The sequence below is a fragment of the Lepidochelys kempii genome, chromosome 2, assembly GCF_965140265.1.
Source record: "Lepidochelys kempii isolate rLepKem1 chromosome 2, rLepKem1.hap2, whole genome shotgun sequence".
NCBI classification, from domain to species: Eukaryota; Metazoa; Chordata; order Testudines; family Cheloniidae; genus Lepidochelys; species Lepidochelys kempii.
Window position 1 is genome coordinate 63,160,810 of NC_133257.1, and position 23,230 is coordinate 63,184,039.

The window sequence follows — 23,230 nt, forward strand, 5'->3', positions numbered from 1 at the left end:
ATCCTCCATGAACTTCTCTAGTTCTTTTTTGACCCCTCTTATAGTTTTGGCTTTCAACATCATCTGGCAACGAGTTCCACAGGTTGACTACATTGTGTGAACAAATACTTCCTTTTGTTTGTTTTAAACCTGCTGTCTATTAATTTCATTTGGTGATCCCTGCTTCTTGTGTTATGAGAAGGAGTAAATAACACTTCCTTATTTATTTTCTCCACACCAGTCATGATTTTTATAGACCTCTGTCATATCCCCCCCTTAGTTGTCTCTTTTCCAAGCTGAAAAGTCTCAGTCTTATTAGTCTTTCCTCATACAGCAGCTGTTCCATACCTCTAATAATTTTTGTTGCCATTTTCTGAACCTTTTCCAATTCCCATATATCTTTTTTGAGATGGGGCGACCACATCTGCATGCAGTATTCAAGATGTGGGCGTACTGTGGATTTACATAGAGGAAATATGATATTTTCTATCGTATTAGTTATCTATTTCTTTCTTAATTATTCCCAAATTCTGTTAGCTACAGACAATCATCTGTAGAGTTCCAGGGTGGATAAGACATGAATTTGTAATTTGAAAATTGGTGGATGGGAATTAAACACACACACCCAAAGGAAAAAAGTTTAAGTTTCTTTTTGTACAGCATAAAGAGAAGAAAAAAGTGGCACTGGGTGATAAACCTTTATAAAACAGTGAACATGATGAAAATGCTCTCATAACTGAACATCTATGTTGCAGTGTGAATGGTGCAAGTATAATGAAAAAGATCTACTTCTAGTTTACGCTTTCAGCCTTTAACTGGTTATAGCTATTCTCTTTTGCATTTAATGGCCCTTTATAACAGTCTCATTCAACCCATGAACCCATCAGCAATTTGTTTTTACAGGTTAATATTCTTACAAATGATTTTATAATAGAATATCCTCATCAGAGGACAGATTTATTAACCCTCCTCCTCCTCCTTTGATTTGTCTTTTTGAATCCTAACTACATATATAATTTACTTCCTCTATAGTGAACTCTTAGTATGAAGAAGGCTGCTTTGCCTTGTGATTAAATTCTTTAACCATTTGAGGGTTGACCCCATGTATATTTTAAGAACTAAGTATTATTTATTTGTTCTGATGGGTTTAATGCAGAACTGAAGGGGTTAAAACAAAGATCTCATTGGATTAAGTAGCCTTCAGGGAACTTTTTCGTCCGGTATGAATACATTTATTAATGAGGAATTTTTGGCTGATAATATTTACCCTGGCATTTAACGATCCATAGATGACTGAAATGGGATATTTAAAGTCCTCAGCAATCACTTCTGATCTGTTCTGGAAATTGGAAGATGGTCTTCAGATCACGTTCATCATTTCCAAAATGGAACACAGTTTTTATGTTTAGAGATTTGATAATATGGAAGGGGTATGTAATTAATGCAGATTTTTCAAATGCAAATACAGACGTCCATCCAGTGCTCTGGGCACCTGTCCCATAAATTAAAAATCATAACATGAATATAACTAAAGGATGGACTATCAGTAAGGAATATAATCTCTGTTCCCTTGTTGTCTGTGTGTGTTTTAGATACAATGGATGGTGTCCAGTGATGGATTAAGACTAAATGGAGTGCAGATCCGACCTGACCAGAACCTTAACACATGAAAATCCAACCCTTCTCCTTGCTAAACTGCATGAAGCCCTCTGACTCCATGCTCTGCCAATATTGCTTCCTCCTTTCCTCATGAGTTTGGGGGCAGGCCTCCTATGTTGATCCTGAGATTCAAACTTTGAGGGTCCATGGGCCTCCTTTAGGCCCAGGGCTCAAGACCATGAATCCTGCCATAGAACACAATTCAGCAAGGTACATCCCTCCCTTTAAACTTGTGAGTAGTCCCTCTGAAGTCTTTACTGCAACCAGACCATTCACGTTCTTAAAGTTAGGCATGTGTTTAAGTACATGGGTGAATCAGGGCTATAATCCAGTCCTGGGTGCATCTCCCAGAAGACAGCAATAAGATACTTATGCTCCTTTTAGTGACTGATAATTTACTTAAACGAGGGGTGCGTTCTAGTAGTCTTACACAATGTTAACTTTAGAATTGAATCATAGCCATGGTTATATGAGAAAGTGAAGGAAACAAATGGTTATGGACTGGGATCACTGTAGCATTTAAAGTAAAAACATCTGCATACAAGGGAAGAGTGTAGAAGGGGGGTTATAAAACAAATACTTAATAATACTTTGAATTTATATTGCACCTTCTCTGAGGACTGCATCACTCTTTTCAAATATTAATTTGGGACCAGTGAGTATTATTGTCCCTAGCTTACAGATAAGGAAACTGAGGCACAGATATATACATATATATTTTAATACTACATACAATAGGGAGAGCCCTATTGTAACCAGGTCCCCTGACATTTGTATTGATTGTGTATATGGAGGCCTCAGTTTCCTGTCCAAAGTTAGACTAAAGGCTGTGGCAGAGTCAGGACTTTAGAATCCAAGTCTCCTGACTGAGTCTTGTGTTTTTAACCACACGGCTATCCTAAATATGTACAATAATATGACAGGTTGAACATAGATTCATTGCTGAGTTAATTACATTGCAGAGCATCCTGACCCATTTGTAATCAAACAAAACCAATATGAGTAGAAACACTTTACATTTTATAAAATATAAAGTAAATGGGGGGGATTTTGACCCATTTGCACAAATATATGTGCAAGCCTGTTTGTATGTATAGCACAAGAAATCAGAACACAAACAAAGTAAAAAGCAAATCATATGTAATTTGCTAGATCATTATTAAATAACTATAGTTACAATGCCTCATAAGTATTTTATGTAACCCCTATATCAGCCTCCTTACCACACTAGAAATATTTTCACAGGTGTTCTGTGTTTTCATTTTAACTGAGGAATGGTAAGGACAAGGCATAGAACTTCCAGGAAACAGCTGAAGAGAATGTATGTGTTATAATAACCCTCAACATATAATATCCATCAAGCACGAGAGACCACCTTTCCAAAAGGTAGAGAGACTTGTGCGCACAAAAAATGTGCATGCACATGTGTTACTACATTTACCACAAGTGTTAGTGCAGTTTGAGTAATTGTGCAAACAGATGAGTAATTAGACACCTAATTACCCATTCTGAAGTGTAATTACCCTGATTGCATACATAGTTACTGTAAACCTGCATGAAGGTATCATTGCAGGTGAGCATTCATGATCGTACACAGCTCTCTGCCTCTCTTTAGAAAATTAATCTCATAATGTCATCATATGAGGGTCTTCCTTATAAGTTTTTAAGAAGTTAGTCTTAACAGAAACCAGATGGTTTCAGAAAGCTGAAGGAAAACAAAAGAGATTTTAACACGAAAATACAATGTAATAATGTTAAATTAAAACCAGAGTGATAGATTAAATTTTGATGAGAGATTACAGCAGGTAGCCTTTCTGTGTATGGGAATCTGCTCAAAAAGAGGGGTAAGAGATTAATTTTGCTTTAAAAGTTCCAGATTAAGACTTCTAATACACTGTAATGTTTTTAGGAGACTACATCTCCTTTATAGATTGTACCAGGACAACACTTTTTACGTATTGTTGTAGATCCCAAAAGTCTAGAAATGGCAAGCCACATAACTCGTTTTCTGGGTGCCATGCGTCTCCACTGTAGCGTTATCAGCAAGCAAGTTTGGGCAAAAATGGAAAGTGAAGATTCATTTTGACCCTGGATTTTATTCTCCCGCATTGCTGAATTCAAGATTCCCAAAAGAGCTTCCTTCAGTGTGAGCTGCAGTGTTAAGTTTCTTACATTTTCTTCACTGATACTTTTAAGAAAGGTCCAGGGAAAGAAAAGATATCTGATTTTCCCATATTCTGGGGGACCTTTGCCTTTATTACTGTGAGGATTAATTACTTGTCTGCTGTGGAGTACCTTAAAATACATGGATAAATTTGTCCTTTCTTAGGGTGCATGTGAGAAGAGGTCACATGGACTCCATCTACTGCCAGTAGACTGGCCAGAATACATTTATTTCCAGCCATTTGTGAATGAGTGGACTCAACCTTGGGAATTAGAAACTGAATCCAAATGTTCCTCATTGAGTCCTATTTTATAAATCAACTAGGTCAGTTTAAAGACATTTTCATGATAGTCTGATATATGCTGTGGACCCAACCACTGATACAACGTTCACCCTTAAATACACACACCTTATAGCACTCAGTAACTTCTGTCATCTTAGTTGTTTCTTCTTCCATGTCTGAGGTTTCACTGCTGGATACCTGAATGACCTGGATAGTCTGAACCTCCTGCATCTTGGAGTGTTGTGGTGGTATGCGAGTCTCCCAATCGTGGTATTTTCCAGGAGGGATCCTAGATACTACAGTGATGGGTGCATTTAAAATGCCTGGAGGTTTGCTGTCCTCCCTCCCCTCACCCCCTTTTATTAAGCTATAATAAGATGCTTTAATTTGGTAGCCATCATTGGGTCTCAGTAGAGTGTAGACATTGGGCACTCATCTAGCATCAGCAATGCATGCCTCCATAATTGTTGCTATTTAAAATTATTATCAGAAAAAATATCAATATCCCAGCAGGAAGGAAAGGACAATCTATTCCACATGGCTTATTAAAATGTTGTTGTTTTTCTTCCAAATTATTTACAGCACTGTAGCATCACACAGTTTATCAAAATTTCAGATATACTGCACTGTAATAATTTAGCAAACCAAGCTATTTCATTATCGTTATACCCATCTTCCCTTCAGAACTAAATCTGTCTTAATAGTGTTAATTGCTATTTTAGTACCCCATATTTAAATTCACTCCACCGTTTTGGAAGGCTCTAATCTTTGTCTATACTTCAATGTCAAATCCCGATGAAACCGAGAGGTATCACAAAACAAGTTACAAAAGGAGCCCATACCATGACTGTCTATTCAGGACCTGACTTGATTGAAAATTTGCAATGTTTGATGATAATAGCAAGGGCTAGATTGTGTGTTTAGAGTGGGATTTTCAAAAAGCATTCAGAGTTGGTCTAGTTCATTAAAGTCAGTTGTAAAAATAGCCTTAAGAGGAACAGAGTTAGGCCAACATTGAATGCTTTTGAAAATCCCACCTTTGGGCTCTGCCTAGTACTGGAGGCTGTACAGAGTTTCTTTTGGCACAGAAGAAACAATGGGAAGGATTGTGACTGGAAAGCCCATCCTCTCCTAAATTTGTAGGTGAAATCTTGGCTCCTTTGAAGTCAATGGTAACACTCCTGTTGACTTTAATAGGGCTGGAATTTCACCCCTAATGTGCATGTTTTACTATCCTGTTGGGTAATCCAGCCAGCTCACTGTAGTGTGCCTGGTCATCACTGCAGGCTGGTAAGTGGGTAGCAGGGCCATGGCTGCATCTCCTGCCCACTCCTCCTCCTCCTTGCATTTGGGACATTTTGGTGTTGCTAGGAAGGAACAGTCCCCAGGCCCTCCCGCTCCACCATAAAGTGCATGAACTACTTTTTGTACATATCCTTTGCGTGTGGTGGGTCAGGGGAAAGGCTACTTGTGTCTTTCCCCCAGAACTACCCGCATATACTTAAGACAAACACAATTTCATTATAAACACTGGAATGTCATTCATTTTGTGGTTTTCCTCAGAACTAATCACGCTAACATCACATGCATATTTTGAATTGGATGAAAAAATATTCTAGGAATCTTGGTTTCCAGTACATTTTGGAACAACATAGTTCTATTTTTGTAAACTCTTGTTAGGATAAAAATCACACTGTGTGACTCTCTGAAATATAATTACTTTTTGATTTGTAACAGCTGCTACAAACAAAAGAATTTTTCACATTAACAATCCTGGGCCAACAGTCAGCTTTTGAACTCTGGAACACTTCAGTCTCTTTCCCAGTGGACCAGCATAGCAAGGAATGATTTGGAAACATACAAGAAATACAAAAATGGGCCTGTGCAATTTTTTTGGGGTTCCAACAAGTAAATGGTGACTAGAAATCTCATTTGAAGAAATGAATTCATGTGACAGAAGAAAGAGGAAAACACGTGAAATCTGCAATCTGATACACTTTTTTTTTTTTTTTAATATTCGTACAGAACAATTATCATGAAGATAGTTTCTTAATTGGTCAGCAGAGAGCAGACCTATTTTATTCGTAAAGAACTCTGTCCACTAATGTGTGCTAGGGATACTTGTTATAGATCCAGACTTGAAAACTTTGTCTATTTTGTCATACGACAGTGATATAAATCAGCAGTTATAATTTAAAAAGACATTGTCAACCCCTTTGAGGAGCTAAATGTCCATTTTAAAGCAATTGGAGGATGAGTTATGATTGCAGGGATTTAATTTCTGTTTAGACTGTCAAAGCCACAGCATAAAAGCCCTGAAATACTGCTGCTACTGAGTACTAGAGAAGAATCATCTCTCTGCTGAATTCTGTAAAGTGCAATAGTTCTTCCTGATGTGAACTCTTATATCACTAACAGGGTACGATTACATTCTTAAAAGTCATGATTGTTTTTGAAGATTTGGGTCTCCAGACGATATACAGTATATAGTAGTAATTAAAAAGTCCACTGTAAATGTAAAGGAGATTCAGCAATGCTTCTTTTAATCTCTACCTGCTTGTCTCAGTAACTGAAACAAGTGTTTGTATTTCAGTTGGATAGAATACCTAACAGGTCCTGAATACAGAATAAAATCAACGTCATGTCTGATTAACTCAGTAGGAGAAATTGAAGTGGATCTAAAGGAGCATTATTCTGAACTTCCTCGTTTCCTCTCTTCCCCAGCTGTATTTTAGCATTGAAACAAAATGCCGACATAACCCCTTCAGGAAACTCATACTTACACTTCATGTAAACACATCACCAACAGTTCTTGGGCTAAAGTAAATGATTTGTAAGGGGCTTGAAGTGAGATTTGTTCTTTTTTTGCCACTTGAAGAATAATAACAGTAGAAATGGAAGTCTACTTTATGTAACTCTTACTCATGTTTAGCACCCTACCAAATTCACAGTCCATTTTGATCAATTTCACGGTCATAGGACTTTAAAAATCGTAAATGTCATGATTTCAGCTATTTCAATCTGAAATTTCACAGTGTTGTAATTTTAGGGGTTCTGACCCAAAAAAGAGTTGGTCACAAGGTTATTGTAAGGGGGTTGTGGAACGTCTACCCTTACTTCTGTGCTGCTGCTGGCAGAGGCGCTGCCTTCATAGCTGGGCGGCTGGAGAGCAGCGGCTGCAGGCTGGGAGTGCAAAAGAAAGGATGGCATGATATGGTATTGCCACCCTTATTTCTGCACTGCTTTTGGTGGGTGCCACCCCTTCAGAGCTGGGTGCCCTGCCAACAGCCATCATCCTCTGGCCACCCAGCTCTGAAGTCAGCACAGAAGTAAGGGTGGCAATACCAGGACCCCACTAAAATAACCTTGTGACCCCCTGCAACTCCCTTTTGGGTCAGGACTCCTAATTTGAGAAACGCTGCTTTTCCATGTGACATCTGTATAGTATAAGGTAAAAGCACAGAAAAGACCAGGTTTCATGGGGGAGACCAGATTTCACAGTTCGTGATGCATTTTTCATGGCCGTGAATTTGGTAGGACCCTACTCCTGTTGGTAAGCCCTTACTCCTATGATTAGCTTTCATGAGTTTGACTTCAGTGAGATTGCTCATGTGAGTAAGTGCTCACAACTATGGGTAGGAGGTACATACTATAATCCTTGTAGTTCACAGCTTGATAGGTTTATATACATGATTTTTTTTTTTACTGTGTTTGATTTACCTGCATGTCTCGAGGTTTATGTCCAAAATTTAATAAAAAACCCACTGTATTTTGCATCTCTGGAAGAAGCCAATAGAAAAAAGTCATTTTCCAACATACAATTTTCCCGCATCCCATCCCATCTTTTGAAGCAAGCTCTTGAGAAAAGAGATAAGCTTTTTGCTGTAAAATTCAACAAACTCTAGCAGTGTTGGACTATTAGAGGAAGCAAATTCCTAAGACGAGGCCCTGGAGAATGCTTGGCCACCCATTTCAGACTTTTAGATCTAGGGATTCTTAGTCAAAGTGCCCAGCTGTCCTCACTTGTAACCATGGCTGTTTGTGAGACAGACTGTGGCTCTGATAACTAGGACTAAGTTATATAGGTCTTTATAGATTGAAATAAACTCGTTAAATTGCATTTGGAAGTTAATATGGTGACCATTGCAGTTCCTTGAGATCTGCAATATTATGTTCCCTGTAATGATATGGCTTAACTTGCCAGTAGCCGAATTCTACACCACCTGTACCTTCTTAGGGGCTTTCAAGTGTAGTTACACGTTACATTGCAGTAATCCACTCTAGAAATCACCAAGCCATGAATTGCTGTGGTGAGGTCCCTATTTTAATTATATATAGGCACTTTTATAAGAATTTAAAGTTCAGTGAAGAGATGCAAATGGTAACAATTATAAACATTTTCAGTCAAATCTGGACTTGAAGTTACTGGTATCATGTGGGTGCGTGTTACTAAATTAGCTGTAATTTTATCTGCTTATATCTTTCTGCTAGTTACTCTAGCCAGATGGAACTGCTATCCATATGCAGTGTATATTATGTACAAAATCCACAGGCTATATACTTCAATCTAATCCTACACTTAACCCCTGAATAGCTTAGTTCTAAACTTCCTATGATGTTGATTTTGCTAAACAGAACTCTGTGCTGAATTTAGATGCTGTTGGGTTGCTGAACTTCATAGCACTTCACTGGAGATGAATAAAACCTAGAGCTATACAATATACAGTTCTCTGTTAAACAAATAATTTATGGCACCTACAGAAAATGTTTGTAACCATTTTGGTTCTCAGGAAAAAATTGATGTTTTTGTAGAAAATGTGATACTTTTCATGTGGCCAGCAAATAACTTATAAGTATTAATGCGTGAACTTCCAGAAATGGACTTTCTGATCCCAAATCTCTGCCTTACTAACTTAGGGTATGTTTACACTACGGAATAAGGTTGAATTAATAGAAGTCGTTTTTTTAGAAATCGGTTTTATATATTCGAGTGTGTGTGTCCCCACAGAAAATGCTCTAAGTGCATTAAGTGCATTAACTCGGCGGAGCGCTTCCACAGTACCGAGGCTAGAGTCGACTTCCGGAGCGTTGCACTTTGGGTAGCTATCCCACAGTTCCCGCAGTCTCCACTGCCCATTGGAATTCTGGGTTGAGATCCCAATGCCTGATGGGGCTAAAACATTGTCGCGGGTGGTTCTGGGTACATATTGTCAGGCCCCCGTTCCCTCCCTCCCTCCATGAAAGCAAGGGCAGACAATCGTTTCGCGCCTTTTTTCCTGAGTTACCTGTGCAGACGCCATACCACGGCAAGCATGGAGCCCGCTCAGGTAACCGTCACCCTATGTCTCCTGGGTGCTGGCAGACGCAGTACGGCATTGCCTTGTGGCAGCAGACGGTACAGTATGACTGGTAGCCGTCATCGTCATGTCCGAGGTGCTCCTGGCCACGTCGACTGGGAGCGCCTGGGCAGACATGGGCGCAGGGACTAAATTTGGAGTGACTTGACCAGGTCATTCTCTTTAGTCCTGCAGTCAGTCCTATTGAACCGTCTTATGGTGAGCGGGCAGGCGATACGGACTGCTAGCAGTCGTACTGTACCATCTTCTGCCAGGCAGGCAAGAGATGAGGATTGCTAGTAGTCGTATTGTACCATCTTCTGCCAGGCAGGCAAGAGATGAGGATGGCTAGCAGTCGTACTGTACCATCTTCTGCCGAGCAGCCATGAGATGTGGATGGCATGCAGTCCTTCTGCACCGTCTGCTGCCAGCCAAAGATGTAAAAGATAGATGGAGTGGGTCAAAACAAGAAATAGACCAGATTTGTTTTGTACTCATTTGCCTCCTCCCCTGTCTAGGGGACTCATTCTTCTAGGTCACACTGCAGTCACTCACAGAGAAGGTGCAGCGAGGTAAATCTAGCCATGTATCAATCAGAGGCCAGGCTAACGTCCTTGTTCCAATAAGAACGATAACTTAGGTGCACCATTTCTTATTGGAACCCTCCGTGAAGTCCTGCCTGAAATACTCCTTGATGTAAAGACACCCCTTTTGTTGATTTTAGCTCCCTGAAGCCAACCCTGTAAGCCGTGTCGTCAGTCGCCCCTCCCTCCGTCAGAGCAACGGCAGACAATCGTTCCGCGCCTTTTTTCTGTGCGGACGCCATACCAAGGCAAGCATGGAGGCCGCTCAGCTCACTTTGGCAATTAGGAGCACATTAAACACCACACGCATTATCCAGCAGTATATGCAGCACCAGAACCTGGCAAAGCGATACCGGGCGAGGAGGCGACGTCAGCGCGGTCACGTGAGTGATCAGGACATGGACACAGATTTCTCTGAAAGCATGGGCCCTGCCAATGCATGCATCATGGTGCTAATGGGGCAGGTTCATGCTGTGGAACGCCGATTCTGGACTCGGGAAACAAGCACAGACTGGTGGGACCGCATAGTGTTGCAGGTCTGGGACGATTCCCAGTGGCTGCGAAACTTTCGCATGCGTAAGGGCACTTTCATGGAACTTTGTGACTTGCTTTCCGTTGCCCTGAGGCGCATGAATACCAAGATGAGAGCTGCCATCACAGTTGAGAAGCGAGTGGCGATAGCCCTGTGGAAGCTTGCAACACCAGACAGCTACCGGTCAGTTGGGAATCAATTTGGAGTGGGCAAATCTACTGTGGGGGCTGCTGTGATGCAAGTAGCCCACGCAATCAAAGATCTGCTGATATCAAGGGTAGTGACCCTGGGAAATGTGCAGGTCATAGTGGATGGCTTTGCTGCAATGGGATTCCCTAACTGTGGTGGGGCTATAGACGGAACCCATATCCCTATCTTGGCACCGGAGCACCAAGCCGCCGAGTACATAAACCGCAAGGGGTACTTTTCGATAGTGCTGCAAGCTCTGGTGGATCACAAGGGACGTTTCACCAACATCAACGTGGTGATGTTGATGGCCGGGAAAGGTGCATGATGCTCACATCTTCAGGAACTCTGGTCTGTTTCAAAAGCTGCAGGAAGGGACTTTATTCCCAGACCAGAAAATAACTGTTGGGGATGTTGAAATGCCTATATGTATCCTTGGGGACCCAGCCTACCCCTTAATGCCATGGCTCATTAAGCCGTACACAGGCAGCCTGGACAGTAGTCAGGAGCTGTTCAACTACAGGCTGAGCAAGTGCAGAATGGTGGTAGAATGTGCATTTGGACGTTTAAAGGCGCGCTGGCGCAGTTTACTGACTCGCTTAGACCTCAGCGAAACCAATATTCCCACTGTTATTACTGCTTGCTGTGTGCTCCACAATATCTGTGAGAGTAAGGGGGAGACGTTTATGGCGGGGTGGGAGGTTGAGGCAAATCGCCTGGCTGCTGGTTACGCGCAGCCAGACACCAGGGCGGTTAGAAGAGCACAGGAGGGCGCGGTACGCATCAGAGAAGCTTTGAAAACCAGTTTCATGACTGGCCAGGCTACGGTGTGAAAGTTCTGTTTGTTTCTCCTTGATGAAACCCCCCGCCCCTTGGTTCACTCTACTTCCCTGTAAGCTAACCACCCGCCCCTCCTCCCTTCAATCACCGCTTGCAGAGGCAATATAGTCATTGTTGCTTCACATTCATGCATTCTTTATTCATTCATCACACAAATAGGGGGATGACTACCAAGGTAGCCCAGGAGGGGTGGTGGAGGAGGGAAGGAAAATGCCACACAGCACTTTAAGCACAGCACTTTAAAAGTTTACAACTTTAAAATTTATTGAATGACAGCCTTCTTTTTTTGGGGCAATCCTCTGTGGTGGAGTGGCTGGTTGGCCGGAGGCCCCCCCACCGCGTTCTTGGGCGTCTGGGTGTGGAGGCTATGGAACTTGGGGAGGAGGGCGGTTGGTTACAGAGGAGCTGCAGTGGCAGTCTGTGCTCCAGCTGCCTTTGCTGCAGCTCAACCATACACTGGAGCATACTGGTTTGGTCCTGCAGCAGCCTCAGCATTGAATCCTGCCTCCTCTCATCACGCTGCCGCCACATTTGAGCTTCAGCCCTGTCTTCAGCCCGCCACTTACTCTCTTCAGCCCGCCACCTCTCCTCCCGGTCATTTTGTGCTTTCCTGCACTCTGACATTATTTGCCTCCACGCATTTGTCTGTGCTCTGTCAGTGTGGGAGGACAGCATGAGCTCGGAGAACATTTCATCGCGAGTGTGTTTTTTTTTCTTTCTAAGCTTCACTAGCCTCTGGGAAGGAGAAGATCCTGTGATCATTGAAACACATGCAGCTGGTGGAGAAAAAAAAAAGGGACAGCGGTATTTAAAAAGACACATTTTATAAAACAGTGGCTACACTCTTTCAGGGTAAACCTTGCTGTTAACATTACATACATAGCACATGTGCTTTCGTTACAAGGTCGCATTTTGCCTCCTCCCACCGTGTGACTACCCCCTCAACCTTCCCCCCTCCCTGTGGCTAACAGCGGGGAACATTTCTGTTTAGCCACAGGCAAACAGCCCAGCAGGAATGGGCTCCTCTGAGTGTCCCCTGAAGAAAAGCACTCTATTTCAACCAGGTGACCATGAATTATATCTCACTCTCCTGAGGATAACACAGAGAGATAAAGAACGGATGTTGTTTGAATGCCAGCAAACATACACTGCAATGCTTTGTTCTACCATGATTCCCGAGTACGTGTTACTGGCCTGGAGTGGTAAAGTGTCCTACCATGAAGGACGCAATAAGGCTGCCCTCCCCAGAAACCTTTTGCAAAGGCTTTAGGACTACATCTAGGAGAACCGCAAATGCCAGGGCAAAGTAATCCTTTCACATGCTTGCTTTTAAACCATATATAGTATTTTAAAAGGTACACTCACCAGAGGTCCCTTCTCCGCCTGCTGGGTCCAGGAGGCAGCCTTGGGTGGGTTCGGGGGGTACTGGCTCCAGGTCTAGGGTGAGAAACAGTTCCTGGCTGTCGGGAAAACCGGTTTCTCCGCTTGCTTGCTGTGAGCTATCTACAACCTCCTCCTCATCATCATCATCTTCGTCCCCCAAACCTGCTTCCGTATTGCCTCCATCTCCATTGAAGGAGTCAAACAACACGGCTGGGGTAGTGGTGGCTGAACCCCCTAAAATGGCATGCAGCTCATCATAGAAGCGGCATGTTTGGGTCTCTGACCCAGAGCAGCTGTTCGCCTCTCTGGTTTTCTGGTAGGCTTGCCTCAGCTCCTTCATTTTCACGCGGCACTGCTTCGGGTCCCCCTGTTATGGCCTCTGTCCTTCATGCCCTGGGAGATTTTGACAAAGGTTTTGGCATTTCGAAAACTGGAACGGAGTTCTGATAGCACGGATTCCTCTCCCCAAACAGCGATCAGATCCCGTACCTCCCGTTCAGTCCATGCTGGAGCTCTTTTGCGATTCTGGGACTCCATCATGGTCACCTGTGCTGATGAGCTCTGCATGGTCACCTGCAGCTTGCCACGGTGGCCAAACAGGAAATGAGATTCAAAAGTTCGCGGTTCTTTTCCTGTCTACCTGGCCAGTGCATCTGAGTTGAGAGTGCTGTCCAGAGCGGTCATAATGGAGCACTCTGGGGTAGCTCCCGGAGGCCAATACCATCGAATTGTGTCCACAGTACCCCAAATTCGAGCCGGCAACGTTGATTTAAGCGCTAATCCACTTGTCAGGGGTGGAGTGAGGAAATCGATTTTAAGAGCCCTTTAAGTCGAAATAAAGGGCTTCATTGTGTGGACGGGTGCAGGTTTACATCGATTTAACGCTGCTAAATTCGACCTAAAGTCCTAGTGTAGACCAGGGCTTACTGTAGTTATAACTTGTGTAGTGTAAACTTAGGGTAACTTATATGGACACCATCAGTTTGAAATCTAGTGACTTTTAAAAAAAAATGAATTGGAAGTGGTTTAGAAACTATCCCTGCCTCTGTGCCCCCCTGCCAATTTTTGTAATTTTACAATTATTTTCCCCTTTTTTTTAAAAGTGTTTTTCTCTTCCCTCTTGTGTTGCAAGAGCTCTACAAACAACAGGAGAAAATCTGCTTACCAGACAGAACAGTGAAACTGAGTTTATGCTTGTGCTGGCAAATGCACTCAAGAAACAAAATGAAAAATGAGACACATTTATAATTCTTCAAACTTTTTTCAAACACAGAATGATAGAACTGGATGGGACCTCGATCGATCATGTAGTCCAGTCCCCTGCACTCAAGACAGCACAAAGTATCATCTGTACCATCTCTGACAGGTGTTTGTCCAACCTGCTCTTAAAAATCCCCAATGATGCCTAAATCCCTAGGCAATTTATTCCACTGCTTAACCACCCTGACAGTTAGGAAGTTTTTCCTAATGTCCAACCTAAACTGCCCTTGCTGCAATTTAAGCCCATTGCTTTTTGTCCTATCGTGAGAGGTTAAGAACAACAATTTTTCTCCCTCCTCCTTGTAACAACGTTTTGTGTACTTGAAAACTGTTATGTCTCTTCTCAGTCTTCTCTTTTCCAGACTAAACAAACCCAATTTTTTCAATCTTCCCTCATAGGCCATGTTTTCTAGACCTTTAATCATGTTCGTTGCTCTTCTCTGGACTTTCTCCAATTTGTCCACATCTTTCCTGAAATGTGGCACCCAGAACCGGACACAATACTTCAGTTGAGGCCAGGGCCAGCTCTAGGACTTTTGCCGCCCCAAGCAAAAAAAATTTTGGCCTCCCCTGCTTTTTTTCATGCCTCCCCGCCCCCAGCTCCACCCCAACTCTACCCCTTCCCCAAATCCCCTGCCCTGCCTCCTCCCCCGGACGTGCCGCATTTCCCCCCCCCCCCCATTGCTTCCTGCGGCTCCCTCCCTCAACCCACTGCCCTAGCTCACCTCCACTCCGCCTGCTCCCCTGAACATGCTGCCACTCCGCTTCTCCCCACTCCCTCTCAGGCAAGGGAGAGGCAGCGTGTTCAGGGGAGCAGGCGGAGCAGAGGTGAGCGCTGGGGGCGAGCGCAGGAAGTAACGGGGGGTAGAGGAACCGCTCCCCATCCCAGCGCACCTCTGCTCCACCACCGCCGTCTCCCCCAGGCACTCTGCCCCTTGGCTTCTCCTCCCTCTCTGCCAGGCTTGCTGTGCCAAACAGCTGTTTCGCGTGTGGCAAGCCTGGGAGGGAGGGGGAGAAACGGAGCAGCGGTGACACGCTAAGGGGAGCAGGCGGAGCAGAGGCGAGCTGGGGCGGCGGGGGCACATTTCTAGGGGCGGCATGGCTGACGCTGGAATACCGCCCCCTAGAAATGTGCCACCTCAAGAACCTGGATATTTTGCTGGTGCCTAGAGCCAGCCCTGGTTGAGGCCTAATCAGAGTGGAGTAGAGTGGACGAATTACTTCTTTGTGTCTTGCTTATAATACTCCTGCTAATACATCCCAGAATGATGTTTGCTTTTTTTGCAACAGTGTTACACTGTGGATTCTCATTTAGCTTGTGATCCTCTATGACCCTCCAGATCCCTTTCCACAGTATTCCTTCCTAGGCAGTCATTTCCCATTTTGTATGTGTGCAATTGATTGTTCCTTCCTAAGTGGCATACTTTGCATTTGTCCTTATTGAATTTCATCCTATTTACTTCAGACCATTTCTCCAGTTTGTCCAGATGATTTTGAATTTTAATCCTATCCTCCAAAGCACTTGCAACCCCTCCCAGCGTGGTATTGTCCACAAACTTTATAAATGTACTGTGTATGCCATTATCTAAATTATTGATGAAGATATTGAACAGAATTCGACCCAGAACCTATCCCTAAGGAACCCCACTCATTATGCCCTTCCAGCATGACACTGAACCACTGATGACTACTCCCTGGGAAGGATTTTCCAACCAGTTATCACCCACCTTATAGTAGCTCCATCTAGGTTATATTCCCTAGTTTGTTTATGAGAAAGTCATGCGAGAAAGTATCAAAAGCCTTACTAAAGTCAAGATATACCACATCTACGGCTTCCCCCGCCATCCACAAGGCTTGTTACCCTGTCAAAGAAAGCTATCAGGTTGGCTTGACATGATTTGCTCTTGACAAATCCATGCTGACTGTTACTTATCACCTCATTATCTTCTAGGTGTTTGCAAATTGATTTCTTAATTATTTCCTTCATTATCTTTCTGGGTACAGAAGTTAAGCAGACTGGTCTGCAATTCCCTGGGTTGTCCTTATTTCTCTTTTTATAGATGGGCACTATATTTGACCTTTTCCAGTCTTCTGGAATCTCTCCCCTCTTCCATGACTTTTCAAAGATAATTGCTAATGGCTCAGATATCTCCTCAATCAGCTCCTTGAGTATTCTAGGATGCATTTAATCAGGCCCTCGTGATTTGAAGACATCTAACTTGTCCAAGTAATTTTTAACGTGTTCTTTCCCTATTTTAGCCTCTTCTGATCCTACCTCATTTTCACTGGCATTCATTATGTTAAATATCCAATCGCCACCAACCTTCTTGGTGAAAACTGAAACAAAGAAGTCATTAAGCACCTCTGCCATTTCCACATTTTCTGTTATTCTCTTTCCCCCCTCACTGAGTAAGGGGTCTATTCTGTCCTTGTTCTTCCTCTTGCTTCTAATTTATTTGTAGAATGTTTTCTTGTTACCCTTTATGTCCCTAGCTAGTTTGATCTCGTTTTCATAGAATCATAGAATATCAGGGTTGGAAGGGACCTCAGGAGGTCATCTAGTCCAACCCCCTGCTCAAAGCAGGACCAATCCCCAATTAAATCATCCCAGCCAGGGCTTTGTCAAGCCTGACCTTAAAAACTTCTAAGGAAGGAGATTCTACCACCTCCCTAGGTAACGCATTCCAGTGTTTCACCACCCTCCTAGTGAAAAAGTTTTTTTCCTAATATCCAACCTAAACCTCCCCCACTGCAACTTGAGACCATTACTCCTTGTCCTGTCCTCTTCTACCACTGAGAATAGTCTAGAACCATCCTCTCTGGAACCACCTCTCAGGTAGTTGAAAGCAGCTATCAAATCCCCCCTCGTTCTTCTCTTCTGCAGACTAAACAATCCCAGTTCCCTCAGCCTCTCCTCATAAGTCATGTGTTCCAGACCCCTAATCATTTTTGTTGCCCTTCGCTGGACTCTCTCCAATTTATCCACATCCTTCTTGTAGTGTTGGGCCCAAAACTGGACACAGTACTCCATATGAAGCCTCACCAATGTCGAATAGAGGGAGACTATCACGTCCCTCGATCTGCTGGCTATGCCCCTACTTATACATCCCAAAATGCCATTGGCCTTCTTGGCAACAGGGGCACACTGCTGACTCATATCCATCTTCTCGTCCACTGTTACCCCTAGGTCCTTTTCTGCAGAACTGCTACCTAGCCATTCGGTCCCTAGTCTGTAGCTGTGCATTGGGTTCTTCCGTCCTAAGTGCAGGACCCTGCACTTATCCTTATTGAACCTCCTCAGATTTCTTTTGGCCCAATCCTCCAATTTTTCTAGGTCCCTCTGTATCCTATCCCTGCCCTCCTGTTTTGTGCCTTGGCCTTTCTAATTTTGTCCCTACATACTTGTGTTATTTATTTATATTCATCTTTTGTAATTTGACCGAGTTTCCACTTTTTGGAGGACTCTTTTCTGAGTTTTAGATCATTGAAGATCTCCCGGTTAAGCCAGGGTGGTCTCTTGACACACTTCCTATCTTTCCTATGCAGTGGGATAGTTTGCTCTTGTGTCCTTAATAATGTCTCTTTGAAAAACTGCCAACTGTCTTCAATTGTTTTTCCCCTTAGGCTTGCTTCCCATGGGATTTTACCTACCAACTCCCTGAGTTTGCTAAAGTCTCCCTTCTTGAAATCCATTGTCTTCGTTGTGCTGTTCTCTCTCCGACCATTCCTTAGAATCATGAACTCTACCATTTCATGATCACTTTCACCCAAGTTGCCTTCTACTTTCAAATTCTCAACTAGTTCCTCCCTATTTGTCCAAATCAAATCTAGAACAGCCTTCCCCCTGGTAGTTTTCTCCACCTTCTGAAATTAAAAATTCCAATACATTCCAAGAACTTGTTGGATAATCTGTGTCCTGCTGTGTTATTTTCCCAACAGATGTATGGGTAGTTGAAGTCCTCCATCACCACCAAGTCCTGTGCTTTGGATGATTTTGTTAGTTTTTAAAAAAAAAAGCCTCTTTCACCTCTTCTTCCTGGTTTGGCGGTCTGTAGTAGACCCCTACCATGACATCACCCTTGTTTTTTACGCCTTTTACCCTTACCCAGAGACTTTCTACAAATCTGTCTCCTATTTCTATCTCAACCTCAGTCCAAGTGTATACGTTTTTAATATATAAGGCAACACCTCCTCCTTTTTTTCCCTGCCAGTCCTTCCTGAGCAAGCTGTACCTTTCTATACCAATATTCTAGTCATGTGTATTATCCCACCAAGTCCCCGTGATGCCAACTATGTCATAGTTGTGTTTATTTACTAGCATTTTGAATTCTTCCTGCTTATCCTCCATACTTCTCGCATTAGTATACAGACATCTAAGATACTGATTTGATTCTTCTCCCCCCCCCCCAGTTTTGTCTTCTCTCCCTTATTTCTGCTATAACAGCCCATGCTCCCCACAGATTCTGAGCCTTCTCCCAGGTCTCCATGTTTTTGACTTACCTGTGGGTTTTGGTCACCTGCCCCCTTAACCTAGTTTAAACCCCTCCTCACTAGGTTAGCCAGTCTGTAGCCAAATATGCTCTTCCCCTTCCTTAATAGGTGGACCCCATCTCTGTTTAGCAGTCTTCTTCCTGGAACAGCATCCCATAGTCAAGTAACCCGAAGCCCTTGTCATCTTAACTGTTGTTTGTAAGTTCTTAAATTTATATATTAGCATTATGGTCATGCCTAGAGGCTTCAGTGAAGATCAGGGCCTCATTATGCTATGCATATTACAAACACATAGTAAGAAACAGTTCCATCCCCAAACAACTTACTGTTTAAATAGACCTGACAGGTAAATGGTTGGAGGAGAAACAGAGGCAGGGAGAACTTACTTGAGTAGCCCAATAGTAGGTAAAATATTTTCAAACAAAAATGTAATTTTTACATACAGTGTCCCTGTATATTACTGTACTTTTGCATTCCACTTCTTAATTCAAGAATTGATATCCTACAACAAACCATGACCACAGAAGTTCAGTAGTGGTATTTAAGAACTTTTCTCTTGCATAAAGCAGTGCTCTGTGCTCTGGCTTCCTGCTCTTGATCTGACCCATTTACCCTCTTGTGACATTAGCGCATTGAAGTGGCCATTTCTATGCCATCAGAGCCTCTCTGGCAGCACTTCTAATTGGTGTTCTGCAACCTCTCTGATACGTGGGGTGGTCGAATGGTGGTGAGATGTGTGGAGGGAGAGGGTAATGGAAGGAACAGTGAAAGGGAGTGTGAATGGAGGTGGCCTGAACCCCGGTTTAGGACAGCATTTAAACACATTCGTAAAGTTAAGCACATGCATAAGTGCTATCCTAAATAAGAATGTTTTCCTGAACTGGGGCCCTAGGGAAGAGGAGAGAACAGAGAAGAGGAACTAGGAGGTACAGTGAACAGAGAGAGAAGGAAGTGAATAAGAATGAGAGAATAATCATCTAGGGAGAGAGGAAAAAAAGTAAGAGGTTTAAAGGAGAGAGAATTTGAGAGAGAGATGAAAAGGGATAAAGGATAACAGGAAAATCTGAGAAGAGGGGATATAAAATAGGAAGAAAACAGACTCTCTTGTCAATCACATGCAAGAACTTCTGCCCTGAGAAGGGCTAATCCAGGCACTGGGAAATATAGAAACAATAGAGGAGGGTGAATATCCTTATATAACATAGGGAAAATTAAAACTGAAAATAAAAGACCAAGGGCAAACACATCTTTTGGCAACAAAATGCCTCCAGATTGCACTTACTTTTCACTATTCTCCTGGACGAGACCCTCTGATTTCCCAACACATCCCACACATCCCTTCATCATCCTGTTCATTTGTTTTGCAGTAGTACCCCAAACCTCCATCAGGATTGGGGCCTTGTGGGGTTTGGGCACTATACAAACAATAGAAAGATATAGTCCCTGTCTCAGGGCCTGATTCAAAGCATGTTGAAGTCAATGAAAAGGCTTACATTGACTTCAGTGAACTTTGATTCAGACCTTCAAAGAGCTGACTAATTAAAAAAAGGCACAAATTGATACAACAAATTACTGGAGGGAAGGAAGATGGAGGATGAGTGCACTACATTCGTAAAATTACACAGTTATATAGGTTATGTAGGTGCATGGTTTAATAGTTCCAAATCATTTGAAAGATTTTTGGTTTTTATTTATTTAATCAGTATCCATGCCTTCCCTCAATTAAGCCATGATTAGTTGGTTGACTTCTTGTAGGTGTCACAGCAGAGATAGGCATTCATGAGGGAGGGATTTGAGGAAAGAGACGGTAGTGACCTTCAGGATGACTTAAAGGTGATCTTTTCATTCAAGAAGGGCAGTATGAAAAAAAAAAAAGATGCAAAATCCTGGACAAGTGAGCATTCAAGGCTGGCACCATTGGCAGCGTGGAGAAACACTGATTGCATATGTAGTGAATATTGTATTGCGTGTCAGTGTGGATTTAAAATTCTATGTTTTTTGTGGTACTATTATTCAGGGTTGTATGAAAGTTTCCATTGTAAATCCCTTTTTATCATGGGTTCCTGATCTGACTTTAAACATTTTTTTTCCAGATTGAAATTTAGCAGAGCGCCTGGGATTGAAACATATTCAGTTTTTTAAGTCACTGTTTAAATTTAGAGTTTATGGTTTTGAGTTAGGTTTTTTTGTTTCTTTGTCCGTCTTGAAATATTTGTCATATTTTCTCGAAAATGCTTGCAAATTAGGCTTTTTGGGTTTAGAACAAAAAACTTTTAAACAGCCTAATTCTTAACGTTTGTGATCCAGTTAATGTAAATATTACATACATTATTTTTTCATTATATTTTCAGTGGGCTAAATCCTGAAGCCCTTACACACTTGAATAGATTTTTGGGAGTTTTGCATCAGATACCTCACTATTTTGCATAGTATAGGGCTTGATCCTGCACAATGCTGAGCACTCTTGCCTCAATCCAGTAGAGTACTTAATCAGGTGCTAATGTTTAAGCATGTGAGTTTTCCCAAAGAAATAAAGGTTGAGTGCGTGCTTAAGTATTCTGTTGGTCTGAGCCATTGTGCTCAATACCTTGCAGAATCGAATCCTAAATATCTACCTAGATAGCTAGGACTGCAAAATTTGGCCCAATAAGCATATTCAGCCTAACTATGTAATAGCCTTGTGATTGGAGCAGTAGTAGTTCAGGTCTTTGGGGTGGAAAGCTCTCGCTCTCTCTGACACACACACACACACACACACACACACACACACACACACACACACACACACACACACACACACACACACACACACACACACACACACACACTTTGAACCTTTACAACCCACCAAGTAGAAAAGGAGTACTTGTGGCACCTTATAGACTAACCAATTTATTTGAGCATGAGCTTTCGTGAGCTACAGCTCACTTCATCGGATGCATACCGTGGAAACTGCAGCAGACTTTATATACACACAGAGAATATGAAACACTACCTCCTCCCACCCCATTGTCCTGCTGGTAATAGCTTATCTAAAGTGATCATCAAGTTGGGCCATTTCCAGCACAAATCCAGGTTTTCTCGCCCTCCACCCCCCCCCACAAATTCACTCAAGTGAAGAATATGAATTTTAAATATTTTCTAATAGCAAAATCCTCCCATCCTTGTCCCAAGCCAGAGTATACTGACTTTTCATAGATGAATTCCATTTTGGATCGCAGTGATGGGATCCTCCCCAAAGTCATAGAGCATATGCATAGCAACTATGCAATTACTGATATAGCCCATTGATTAAATCACACCTGCTGTGCCTCAAGCCTCTTATTTCCACATTGAGGTTTGTGGCCAGTGGCTCTTCATAGTCACACCTCTAGCCCACACTTATCCCTACTTTCCTTCATGGTGATGCAGACTAAGAGCATGTCCACACTACAGGTTATGTTGGTATAACTCGGGGTGTGAATAAGCCACCCCTTTGAGCAATATAAGTTACACCGACATAAGTGCTGGTATGGACAGTGCTGTGTCGGCAGGAGTGCTTCTTCCACCGACATAGCTACCGCCTCTCGTGGAGGTGGTTTTATTATGCCAACAGGAGAGTTCTCTCCCATTGGCATAGAGTGTCTTCACCAGTCACATTACAGCGGCTCAGCAGCATCGGTATATCTTTCACCCCCACTCCACTTGCACAGCAGAACCACAGTAGTTCTTATGCTTTCAGGCCCTTAGGCACTTGGGTGTGGGTGGGAGCAGGATTTCATTGCAAATAGGTATTCACAGATTCTCTACCACCACAGCTTTTATACCTGTTCTAATATGCTTTCCTGAAAACATTTTATCTGTAGCATTAAAAAACAAAACAAAAAAAACCCAAATACACATACAAGTGCGTGCATGATAATAGTATGTAGGAAGAGGCTTAATCCATAGCAAAAGCCAGGAAATTCAAAGTTCAGGCTAGCTCTCAGTTATTAACTTTCCCCTTTTGTGTCTAGGTATTCCAGTACATGTGGTATGTGAGAACACCCATTGCTTGGCATTTCCCACAATACCATGGATATTCCAGAGTGTGAGTTAAGGATGAATTTTCATCCTTACTTCTGAATTTCCAATCTGTAGTTTGTTTAAACCAGGTCCCTAATGTTATGAAAAGTAAGAAAGTTGGTTTGTGTGTGTGTGTTCGAATTAATAGGATTTTTAAGTGTATTTTTAATTTTTATCATCACAGAATGCTCCATTATCTAATAGATGATAAAATGTCCTGAATAGTTGACTCTGGGGCTTTCACTAAACTACCCATGAATGCTGAAACCATCTGTTTTTCTGGACGTTTGTCAGGGTGAGTGTGGCAGAGGCAGCTGTTTGAAAAGGGACGCTTTGGATGATGAACCAGCCCATTGTTTCTAAGCAATTCAGTTGCATTCAGAGGCTCTACCCAAGCGTACTATAGAGCAATCAAAATCAAACTATTGTTTGTACCAATCATATTGATCTGAAAAGAAGGTGGTGGGATGACCCCATTGTAGATGCAAA

At 42.6% G+C, this 23,230-nt stretch overlaps 1 protein-coding gene across 2 annotated transcripts in view; it reads left to right on the forward strand.

Annotated features, from left to right (window-relative positions):
- Positions 1-23,230, forward strand: part of CYP7B1 (cytochrome P450 family 7 subfamily B member 1) — a 193,591-nt gene that overhangs the window by 35,980 nt on the left and 134,381 nt on the right. The window contains exon 2 of one of the 2 annotated variants that reach the window (XM_073331023.1): positions 1,572-1,848. The exons of the other annotated variant lie outside the window; for it this stretch is intronic. Within the exon in view, the coding sequence (XP_073187124.1) occupies positions 1,817-1,848 (32 nt within the window). The 5' untranslated portion in view covers positions 1,572-1,816. The remainder of the gene's footprint in view (positions 1-1,571; positions 1,849-23,230) is intronic. 2 annotated transcript variants of the gene reach the window in all.